This window comes from Lactuca sativa, chromosome 3, assembly GCF_002870075.4.
Source record: "Lactuca sativa cultivar Salinas chromosome 3, Lsat_Salinas_v11, whole genome shotgun sequence".
Lineage (NCBI taxonomy): Eukaryota > Viridiplantae > Streptophyta > Magnoliopsida > Asterales > Asteraceae > Lactuca > Lactuca sativa.
This window is the reverse complement of record NC_056625.2, coordinates 48995327-49007550: the sequence shown is the minus strand read 5'-3', so window position 1 is coordinate 49007550 and position 12224 is coordinate 48995327. Positions and strand designations below refer to the sequence as shown.

General features: G+C 34.5%; 1 protein-coding gene and 1 long non-coding RNA gene across 2 annotated transcripts; one reads left to right on the top strand and one right to left on the bottom strand.

Moving 5' to 3' along the window:
- Positions 1-529: 529 nt before the first annotated feature.
- Positions 530-8181, top strand: LOC111884443 (COP1-interactive protein 1). The gene is made up of 6 exons (XM_023880767.2): positions 530-680; positions 4076-4170; positions 4260-7022; positions 7103-7345; positions 7435-7548; positions 7649-8181. Exons 2-6 carry the CDS (start codon positions 4117-4119, stop codon positions 7895-7897), a joined length of 3423 nt encoding a protein of 1140 aa, XP_023736535.1. The 5' UTR covers positions 530-680; positions 4076-4116; the 3' UTR covers positions 7898-8181.
- LOC122196852 (uncharacterized) lies at positions 7944-10418 on the bottom strand. Its single transcript, XR_006189079.1, has 2 exons — positions 10127-10418; positions 7944-9981 (listed from the first exon to the last, which is right to left on the bottom strand). It is a non-coding gene; the product is annotated as an uncharacterized LOC122196852 (long non-coding RNA).
- Between the last annotated feature and the right edge of the window lie 1806 nt (positions 10419-12224).

The window sequence follows — 12224 nt, the reverse complement described above, 5'->3', positions numbered from 1 at the left end:
AGTTAGACGTCTATGTTCTTGACGAAGTGGTGATAGAGAATTGTCATTGTAGTATTCACTATTTTTTTTTTGAGGATAGCACTTCCATATAAACGAGAAAAAAATAGCTTAAAATGGGTGTGATTCAGGAACCAACGGCTTTGATTATGAAAACGGATAAGTTGTTCCCTTCTCATCCCTAAACTGTAACAAAAACCTCACAATGGGCGCTTGACAAGCATTCATATATTAATGAAAATCAACACATCATTTACGTTATATCGAGTATTAATTTAAAAAAGAATGTTGAGTTGCTGAAGAAATTTACATAGACATATAAATGATTACTTTTTACAAATTTTAAAAGTTTGTTTTATGCAATTATTGGTAATTAAGAGTTTAAGACATAGGGTAGTGTTGTAATTATGTAAGCAATCTAGTGGCAAATGTGCAGTGGCAAGTGGTGGCGAGGACACCGTCTTGTATTTAACAATGTCCTAATTGGCTGGCGATTACTATAGACGGCCCCACACCGTGTCTTACCCCCACTTAAGAAAAACTATTGCTACTACTAATACCCTTATACCGACCCAGATTCTCTTCGTCTCTCTCTCTCTCTCTCTCTCTCTCTCTCTCTCTCTCTCTCTCTCTCTCAAGGAGGAGCTTCAGTAAAGGTGAAAGAATCGTTTCAGAGATCTAAGGTTAGTCGATACGTGAATTGCTTCGATTGATTTTTAGAAGTGTTATTGTGAATCGAACTTTTGGTTACTTTAAATTTGGTATAAAGTATGTTGAAATATGGAATAGATATGGCTGATTTTGTATCTGGAACTCCAAATTTTGTACACAGTATATGAGAATTCGGCATCTGATAAATGAACTACTTAGAATCAATTTCTAGTACTTTTATTTTGAATCACTTTGGTATGATGAAGTATGTGAAAATTTGGTTAGATTCTGTTTTGGTATCTGGAAGCTTAAATTTTGTTAGAAGTATCTGAAAGTTCGGGATCGAATTTCGAATTATTAACTGATCATCGCGCTATTAACTATTTAAGTTTTGCATCGATTTATGGTACTTTTTACAGCTTGAGTTTTTGTTGATCAGCTTTTTCGTATTGTTGCTTTGGCGTATCATGTAGAATTTTCTAGATATATTAAGATCGATATGCTCTGATTTTCTACCTGATTTGATCATAGAACTTTAAATATGGTTTTGTTTATCTGAAGCAAGCTTTTATCATTTTGCTTAGTTTGAATCAGCTTCTGATCATATTAAAAGCCAGTTGTTATGATAGTCTTGAATTAGTTAAAAGTTAAAACCCAAGCAATAGATTTAAATCATCATAAATATGGACCTCGATCTCTTAAAGTAAAACAATATATATGAGGTACCATGAGTTTGGGGAGATTTGATCTATTTCCTATAAACTGTTTTGATTTCTTCTGGTTGGATGATAGTGCTTGTAAAATTACGAAAACTGCCATCGACCGTCGTTACTAATAATTTAATTGATCAAAATCATTATAACATTCTCTTGAAATACAAGAGATGGTAGGAATTAAATTTTTCCTGATATGGTCAACATAAATCATATCGATCAGTATGACAACACTTTTGTAACAATTGCCCTTAGAAAATGGTCAAAAGTTTGCAAAAGCTTAGACAAAAGAGTTTTATTCCTGATTTAATTTCAAATTATAATTCCATAAAGTGAAATGAATATCTTAAAGAAAAAGCAGCCTTTAAGACAATGAAACTGATTTTGTTTTGTTCAAGCCTATCTAAATTCTCAAATTAACAATTTTTAAAGTTATAATAAAGATAAAATCGAATCGATATTTATCAAGCTTTTGCTTAAAATAAAAGCCACATAATTATTTAGACTATGAAAGCAATTATTGCATATATTTGTAGTACTACAACTATTTAGAATTTACATACAAGAGTTTAATGTTGTGTAAGATGACGTATGATGATTTTGACTGACAGGACATTGTACCATTTTTTTTTTCTTTCACAAATTAGATGTTGCTGATTTTGCGGTTCTAGCATGCTTTATTTCCTAAATTGGTGCAAATCGGAACCGTGTAAATACAGTTACATTATCCCAACATAAGGTTTTTTTTTTTTTTTTTTTTTTAATCCAAAAAAAATTATATGGCTGTTTTTTCAAATATAGTATTTTTTATAATTACTTACAATTTGCAAATTTACAAGCTTATTACAGAGTTATTTCAATTATTTTAATGGAATCTATAAAAACAAATTGACGAGTCCTATAGATAAACTAATAAAAAAACTATGATTTTTTTTTATGTTTTTTTATAAGAACTGATTCGTATAAAGTATTTTTTTTAAAATTGTGTATAACAAAAAAAATTATTGTGGATTAATCAACTCATTTTTTTTTATTTATAGCTTTGTTGTAATAAAAACTCAGCAAATAATCTACACTGACGTTCTTAGATTTAAATATTTTCTAAAATATAATTTTTTATAAATTTGATGATAAAATTATATTCTCCATTTTTTTCTATGGATTTTGCATCACTCACTTTTTTTTTTTATAAAGAATTAGAAGATAGAATTCCAGCTATGTTGGTTTTATTAAGTTTTATCGGTAAAGTCTCTATCTCGGTATTTCCGATGCTGACATATCATCATTCCCTCCCGGACCTCCCGTCTATTTGTTTGTTGATGCCGATGATTTTGCCAGTTTGCCCGTCCAGCTATGCAATTGCAACTTTCCAATATTGTCTTTTAATTATTTTCTGGGCCAATAAACGTTGGCACATGTTTCCTTGTACAGTTTACTATATTTGTCTTTCTTTTTTCTAAAATATATATATGGCCTATGGGGTAACAAAATGGTTTCTCGTCCTTTTCTTTTTGTCCTACAGCTAAAAGAAGTACAATCTTCCGTCTTTTTGATTTATTATGTATCTGCATTTATATTCATCGCCTCTTTTTAATAATTGTTATTATATTTTAATATGACCAAAAGCTATTTTATTGTCTATATTTGTTAATATTGTATTATTAACAGCGACATTTCTTGTTTATATTTAAGATGTCGCTTTATATGGGTTTTCTGGTCATTTAAATTGTGGTTGTGATGTCGTGTTTAAATTCTTTGATGGTTCCTTCTTGTGGAGAAAGTCGCGATAATTACTTGAATTGACCTCCATCCATTTACGCTTTTGTGTTAAACAATGTTTGGATTGATTAAAAATTTTAAATTTGATCGAATGAAAATAAAATAGTGAAAACGTGCACGCCATTTAAGGTCATCAATATCTATTAACAAAAAAAAAAGGAGTAAACCATGCTTATGTGTTTGACTTAGCTTTTTAGAAGGCAAAAGTTCTTTTTGGAAAAGTTACAAAAAGTCAGGTTTTTCTCACTTTTCCAAAAAGTTGATTTTCCTTCTATCCAAAATCCAAAAGTTGCTTTTAAAAGTCATTTGCCAAACATCTTTTAGCTTTGATCTTTTTCTAAAAGGACTTTTGGCATATGAAAAGCTAAGTCAAACACCCCCTAAAAGCTTACACAAAAAAGAAAAAAAGTTTTTCCTCTCCTCAATAGAAATAGAGTGTTCTCATTTTTTTCGAGTAACGATTCGAACTTCCTCTTATTGATATGCCACATAAATGTTTTAATATTTGTTTTCTAAACTTTAAAGTTAAACTATCTGCTTACCCATTATTTTTGCTTAAAGCCTACAACTAAATTGACGTTGTACTTATTGAAATGTTTGCTTGCTTGTTATTATCATTATGATCAGGTGTTGGCACAAACTTTAGTTCACACTGATTATTATTTTGTTTTTCTTATTGAAAGTTATTCTAGACTTTTGAGAACTATCTTAAAAATATTCAAAATAATGTCATTTATAACCGAAGTCTGATATATCCCGCAGAATTAAATTCATAAACGATCACATACATAAATTCTGGTGTAACTGTAGAATTAAATATACAAATAACGGAGGGTATAATTTAGTTCTAGTAGTTTTTTTTATTTTATCAGATGCCTCTGATCAAAATCCTGATTCATTTTTCGTTGCCTAATATCACAATTTCATGTTTTCAGGGTCTACACAACAATTCTAATATTATTACAATCAGTCTGCGATGGAAGATGAGACTGTAGCAAGCTCGGAGGTACCAGTCACCAAGGTTGTTGAGGTAAGTTGTACAGTTGGTTGTATACTGGTCCCATTGCCTACCCCTAATTCAGATGGCTCATACTGAATTTGATTTATGTGAATATATAGGAAACTAAGGAGGACATAATCCCAGCAGATAAGGAGGTCAAGAAGGAAGAAGAAGCGCCTTTAGATGGGGAATTTATAAAAGTCGAAAAGGAAACTGTAGAAGTAAACGATGTTGAATCCCATACAACATCTCGAGCATTGCCTGTTGAAGATGAAAAACCATCCATCGTTGAAAAAAGCAGAGAAGTACTTGAGGCACAGGAGAAAGTAAGTGAACTTGAGAGCGAATTAGGAAAATTAACCACAGCCCTCAAACATTCAGAGTCCGAAAATACCGATCTCAAAAACCAAGTCTCAGTCGCAAACGAGAAACTTGAGCAACAAGAAAAGAAACATGAAGATCTCGAAGCCAGCCATAAGAAACTACAAGAAGAATTCAAAGAAGCTGAAGAGAGATACCATTCACAGGTTACTAATCTGCAAGAGGAACTTCAAGCTCAAGAGGCTAACCAAAAGGAACTGGTCAAGGTAAAGGAATCATTTGAAACCCTAAACATTGAGCTTGAAAGCTCAAAAAAGAAAATGCAAGATCTAGAACAAGAGCTAGGTCGTTCTGCAGATGATGCACAAAAATTCGAAGAGTTACATAAACAGAGTGGTTCACATGCTGAATCGGAGACTAAAAAAGCAATGGAGTTTGAACGATTGCTTCAGTTGGCTCAAGTGAGTGCAAAAGAAATGGAAGATCAAATGGGTTTAATCCAAGAAGAGCTCAAAGGTTTATACGCAAAAATCGCTGATCATGAAAAGGTGGAAGAAACACTCAAGAACACAACCGTAGAGCTGTCTGCAGCACAACAAGAGTTGGAAGTTTGTAAATCACAAATTTTAGAATTTGAACAAAATATCTCGTCCCTTGATAATCTTCTCTCATCAACCAAGGAATCTCTTCAAGCAAAAGAATCCGAATTTGAAGAACTCAAACTGAAGCTTCAAGAGGAAGAGAAAGCAAAAGTAGTGGTCCAAGATGAGGTGGCTTCAATTCGAGAAGAACTCACGAAACTAACAACCGAAAAGGAAGCTCTTGATGTAGTTGTGGTCGATTTGAAAACCGAATTAGCAGAAACCAAGGATCGTTGTACTGATGTTGAAGCAAAGTTACAGGTGTCGACTGAAAACATCACCAATACAGACACCCTTTTGTCTCAAGCTTTGGCAGAACGTAAAGAACTGGAACAGAAGAATCTTGAGCTCGAGGAATTCGTTCGTTTATCCAAAGCTGAAACAGAGAAGGCAAAATCACAGTCGGCTGTCTTGGAACTCAAAGTGAAAGAAACCGAAACAGAACTCCAACAGTTTTCTGCTAAAATATCCGAGCTTACCTCAACACTGTTCACTCTCGAAGAAGAAAAGCATCAACTAAACCAGCAAGTAAAAGATTTTACAGACAAGGTAGCTCAGCTAGAATCTGAGTTGACTCAATCGTCTTCACGTACCACAGAGCTTGAATCGGAGCTTAAAAATGTTGTAGAAAAGGCTGCTGATCATGAAGGAAGAGCAAACACGAGCCATCAACGTAGTATTGAGCTTGAAGATATAATCCAGAAATTAGAATCTGAGTTGACTCAATCATCTTTGCGTCACACGGAGCTTGAGTCTGAGCTTAAGAATGTTCTAGAAAAGGCTGCTGATCATGAAGGAAGAGCAAACACAAGCCATCAACGTAGCGTTGAGCTTGAAGATATAATTCAAACGTTGAACATAAGAGCCGAAAATTCAGGTAAAAAGGCGAGTGAATTGGAGTTGTTGCTAGAAGCAGAAAAGTACAGAATCCAGGAGCTTGAAGAGCAGATTAGTACACTCGAGAAGAAATGTAAGGAAACAGAAGAAGGTTCTAATGTCCATTCCAATAAAGTATCTGAACTCGAAGCAGAACTAGACGCCTTCCGAACAAAAGCAACAGCTCTTGAGGCTGCACTCGAATCTGTCACTAAAAATGAACAAGAATTAACCGAATCTTTGAATTTAGCAACCACTGAGAAAAAACAACTGGAAGACACCTCGAGGAAATTATCAGAGCAGGTTGCTGAAGCAGAAAACCTAGTTGAAGTACTGAGAAATGAACTCAAAGTCTCTCAGGAGAAACTAGAAACAGTCGAAACTGATCTTGGATCTAAGCTTAAGTCAGCTGAGGAAAAACTTGAGGAGCAAGAAAGATCATTGGGAGAAACAGTTGCAAATTTCACTAGCAGAGACACAGAGGCGAAATCGTTACTTGAGAAATTAAACACTTTTGAAGAACAATTAAAGACATACGAAGCACAGTTAGTTGAAGCAAACGAAAGATCTGCATCGCTAAAAGACGAATTAGATCAGCTTTTACTGATAGAAGCCAACACAAAAAGCGAGAACGAAGACCTCAAAAGAAAGATTTTGGAAACGGAAGAGAATGTTACCAAGTCCACCAATGAGAACGACATGTTGGTTGCAACCATTATTGAGCTCAAAGACAAAGTCAACGAGCTTGAAATTTCACTAAGTGGGGTACACAGTGAAAAGGAATCTGCAGCTCAAGCAATTGATTCTCATGTCAAGACTATTGCTGATTTAACCGAACAGCATTCTAAAGCCACTGAGCTTGCAGATCTGAAACTTACTCAAGAACTTGCTGCTTATGAAGCCAAATTGAACGATCTGCAGACAAGTTTGACTGCTGCTTTGACTGAAAAAGACGAGACATTCAGTCACCTCCATATCTCCAAAAAAGAAATTGAAGAGTTAAAAGAAAAGTTCACTTCTGAAGGGCAGAATCTCCAGTCTCAGGTAATTTACCTCCTTTTTTTTTAAATCTTTGTGGGATTAGAGAAGTATATGTTAACTTTTTTTTTTTTACCGAATTCCAGATATCATCATTGATGGAAGAGAACAACATGTTGAATGAAACACATCAAAACGCTAAAAAGGAGCTTCAGACGTATATCACTACACTTGAAGAGCAAGTGAAAGAACATGCATCTAATGAAACGTCTGTAAAAGCTGAGCTTGAAAGTCTCAAGGCACAGATCGAAGAGAATGCTAAATTATACGACAATTTAAAGAACCTTGAAGAGAAACTAGCAGCATCTCAAAAGACCATTGACCAACAGGTCAGCCTAAAACTGTTTTCCACTCACACGTTCTATTATATTTGCCACATTTGGTGCTGAATTCTGAATCTTATTTTTTGGTTTGTTAGGGGTCGGAAAGAGATGCGGCTTTGAAGGAGGTTGAAGCAAAGAAGGCAGCAATTTCAGATTTGGAGAAACAAATCAAAGACTTGCAGGCAGCCAATGCTAAAGCTAAAGAACAGGTAACAAACAAACACTGTACATGTATACATACGTTTATGAATAATTTATTTTTGGTGTTGGTGTTAGGTGTCTGATTTTATGTAAAAATTGTAATTACAGGTTACTGATAACTCAAGTGAGATAAAATCAAGGGACTTTGGAGCAACAATGACAACACCATCAAAGCGCAAGAGCAAGAAAAATGCGGAATCATCAAGCACTGTACAGAATAATCAAGCATCAGCCTCATCAAAGACAGTACAGAATCAAGCAACTGATCATGATTCTTTTGGCACAAGTGTTAAGTTCATCGTGGGAGTAGCATTGGTTTCGGTGATTATTGGTATAGTTCTTGGTAAACGATATTAGTTAATTTGTGGTTGGTTTTTATATATATTTTCAATGGCTTTCTTTCTTTTTTTTTTTTGGTGGAAAAAAGTTCTTTTTTATTTTTGGGTTTCTTTGGGGTAGGAATGGGGTTTGATTGGTTTGGTGTTTTTGTCTAAGAACATGTGATTTGGTTTTGATACCCCCTGACCTGCATCAGCTTAAATTTTTGTGATATTGATGCTTCATTTCCAGTTGTAAAAATGATATGGTTTGTATTTGCTTGTCAAGTCTCTCTATGAAATCTTATTATATGTTTGGGCAAATTGCTTGTAATAGCAACCAACTTTTCAAATTTTATCCATTTTAGGCAACCATTTATTTTCGGAATCAAATTAATGCGTATTTTTCATTCTGGATTTACCTTCAAGTTGGTCCTCCTCCTCCTCCCCCTCATATGATCAACCTCATCATGTAGTACATCACTAGTATCAGGTATGTAAGCATATGCTTTAATACTAGCAAACAAAGACTTGATGATTTTATGGCCCTCAACAAACCATGGATCTCCCTTGACAACCGAATTAACCGTATATGTTTTATTCTTGAGGGTTCTACTGATCAATCATTCTCCATTTCTATCGGTTCACGGATGTCCGTGGATACACCGTACTCACTAACCAGCACATCATCAGGGATCCACTTTGCAGCTTGGACATATAGAAGATACTCTCCATGAGCATGACATCCTCTGAGAAAGGTACTCCAAGTCTTGTCATCCCATTTGAGTGGTGTTGATACCATGAAATCAAAAGCTTCTTCTAGTCTTCCACCCTTGATTAGAATATTAATGATACACCTATAGTGCTCTAAACCAGGTTAGAGACCCTTCTGGTTCATTAACTCATAAAAATAGTATAACCCTTCTTCCACAAGCCTCAAATCTCCACACGCATTGAGAACACCAACAAAAGTATCATCATTAGGATCTTCCCCTAATTTCAACATTTCATTAAACAAAGTCAACGACTTCTACCAAAACCATGAAGGCAGTACCCACATATCATTATATTCCAGGTTCCAATATCACGATAAGTCATACCTAAAAACACATTTTCAGCAGCTTTAAAGTGGCCAGTCCTCAAGTACATGATGATCAAGGCATCCTCGACATTCTTATGACCCTTGAATCCAGTCTTCTCTGCTAGTGTATGCAATACATTTCCTAATCTCACAGAGAATAATTCAGCACTAGCATTGAGTATTACAGAAAAGGTAGATTTGTTTGGAACAACCCCGTCAATTTGCATATTATAAAACAATGTAATCTACGCTTCAGGGAACCCTCATTTTGAGAAAGCAGCCATAATTAGTGTCCATGAAACCACGTTTGGAACTTTAGACCTGCCAAATACATTTAAAGCATTTCTAACATCTCCAGCTTTCCCATACATATTGATCACTGCATTGCATACAGACACATCAACCTCAACTTCACTCTTGAGCAGCTTTGTTCCACACCATATCTTCAGCCAACATTCTCTTTAAGATAATAATGCCTCATCCAAGTAAGCTTTCTCTCCAGGTCCAACCTTGATCCGATTATAAGCACAGTTATCCACTTGAGGGACAGAAACTAAAACCTCCACAGCCCCTACCATGTCCCACATCATGCAATACAAGTCACATAATGATGGAACACTGATCCAGATTTCAACATGTATCCATGACCCTAACAAAAAGTACCCAACCTTTATACACGACATAAGCACCAATGAAGATATATAATTGTTAGCCGAGCACGACTCTGAAACCATTGATTTAAACAATCTAACAACTTCAAAAGCAGACCCATTTTGAAAATTAGAGCACTCCATGAATCTATGTTACATTTATTTGTTTGATCAAAAAACACAGTGTGCATATCCCACTGCTGAGTAAAGAGCAATCAAAGCATTAGTCTTGGGTATATTATCTCCAGACCACTGATTACACACAATCGAACGAGCGTGAATTACTTTGCCCAACTCAAGGGTTTTAGTCCCGCCGAAACATCGTAGGAGCTTTAAATTTTTTTTGTGGAAGAAGCGTAGGGATGGACATTACAATAATTCCACTTCCGTTCACTGATCTTGTGATCAAATTTGACAAAGATTAGATATTTTCCACGGAACAGTGAGAATTTAGCTTAATCATTGTTTGCCAACGTAAGCTTGAAAGAATCACAAAAGCCTTATCCTTGAAAGTGCTTATAGATGAAAACAGAATTACCTGAGGGCAATAGCAGGATGGTGTTCTTGAAAATTTCCAACGAATTTTGCTGGCAAGCAAACATACACAAACAGTCATCGATCGCTACATAAATAGGTGAAGGAGAGTATCTGAGATTGAAGGTGAACAGAGTTTTTTTAAGAGATTAGGCCTAACCGTTATATAGTTTTCAAAACTTTATCCACTAAACCCTAAACCCTACAGCGGGTTTACCCAACTTATTGTTTCTATGAACTTGACTAAATTACACGAATCCTGTACGGTTTGTTTTAATACGGGCTTTGTAGTTTTATGTTTTGTATGTCAGTTGCATCTCTGGTTATTTTTTTATGTTTTGTATGTCAGTTGCATCTCTGGTTATTTTACGGGATAATGATTTGAAAGGCTAATGAATTTTTTATACTGTTCATATTTAATTACTGAACTTTTTTTCTTTTTTTCGTTATCTATTTGTCACTGAGTTATTGAAATTGTTCACATTATTATCATAAGGGTAAAATGTGAACAGTTTCAATAGCTCAGTGACAAATAGATAACGAAAAAAAATTTAGTGACTAAATGTCAACAAAAGTTCAATGATTAAATGTAAATAAACTTAGGGCTGACAATTTTCGACACAACACGAAATAAATGGGTTTGGGTTGAGTTTTTCAACCCGCCAACCCATTTATTAAACGGGTCATATATGAGTTTCTCAAAAAATAAACGGGTTGACCCGTCAACCCGTTTATATTCTTAATAAAAAAAATTATTATATTTTTAAATGTATTTATGTATCAATTATTAATATTTAATAATTATTATATAATATATACCATTTATTCAAAGACCATTTGATTGTTTTGACATTATTACTCGTGGTGGATGGTCTAAGGTCATAAGTCGTAACCTATAAGGCTAAGTCTGTAACATGTTTCTATGAATATTTTTAATTTTCATTTGGATATTTAGGGTGTGTTTGGCAAAAGTAGTTGTTAGCTGTTAGCGAGTAGCGGTTAACTGGTAGCTGGTAGCTGGTAGCGAGAAGCTGTAGCTTTTATTTGTTATATGAATGTTTGGCAAAAGTAGCTGGAAGCTTTTGAAATATATAAAATTACATAAAAGGACAATTGATTAAAAATAAAAAAAATATATAAATATATTTTTAAAGGTAATTATGGAAATTGATTTCAAAAGTTTCGGAGCGTTTTGTTAAAAGCTACATGAAGTAGCTTTTAGAATCGGAGCGTTTTGTTAAAACTAGAAATTAAACGCTTGTACTGCCAAACGAAGCTTTTTGTTTAAATTAGAGTGTTTTGTCAAAAGCTAAAAGCTAGAAGCTAGAAGCTCCCAAACGCTTCCAAAAGCTTCGTGCCAAACACGCCCTTAAGACTTAAATATCTAAAATTTGGACCCACGAACCCAAATCTGACCCACGAACCCGCCAACTTGTGAACCCGTATAAATAAATGGGTTGGTGGGTCATATATGGGTTTATGTTCCAAACCTGCCACCCTGTGATCTGTATATTTAAATGGGTCGTGTTTGGGTTGGCATATTTTGACCCGCCAACCTGTGACACGCCAACCCGAACACGACACTATTGTCAGGCCTAAACAAACTTCTTCTTATATTATGTTTTAGCAAATTACTTATTTTTGTTAAATTCTAACAACATTTGTTGATAAATAAATCTATGAAATAAAAAAAAAAAAACAAAACCCCAAAAAATATATTAAAAAAAAAACAAAAAAATGAAACCGAAATAAAAAACCAATCTCTCTCTCTCTCTCTCTCTCTCTCTCTCTCATGTCACAATGCTACTTTACCAAATGCAAATGAGTCTAAAAAAGTCAAACCATTTACAAAGTCATACATGGATAACTTTGTACCCAAGATTCTTCCCCTTAAAGTTAAGAATAGATGGCCCGCTTCAAATCTTCCAAACTCGGGCAACTTCAAGAACTGAGCATCAAACGTAACACATGTAGAGATGAACATCAAATCTTCAATTCTTCTATGACATTTCAATCAGGGTTCTAGAATATGAGACCATACAAACCAAGCATCAAAAGGTAATTAGGAGTTTCTCATTCTCCAAAAAATTACCCAAAATTTG

Bases quoted from the DNA above. Each gene is read 5' to 3' on its own strand.
- LOC111884443 (XM_023880767.2), top strand. From the start codon at position 4,117: ATGGAAGATGAGACTGTAGCAAGCTCGGAGGTACCAGTCACCAAGGTT. The intron at 4,171-4,259 runs GTAAGTTGTACA...GTGAATATATAG, and splicing joins CAGTCACCAAGGTTGTTGAG to GAAACTAAGGAGGACATAAT. The intron at 7,023-7,102 runs GTAATTTACCTC...ACCGAATTCCAG, and splicing joins GGCAGAATCTCCAGTCTCAG to ATATCATCATTGATGGAAGA.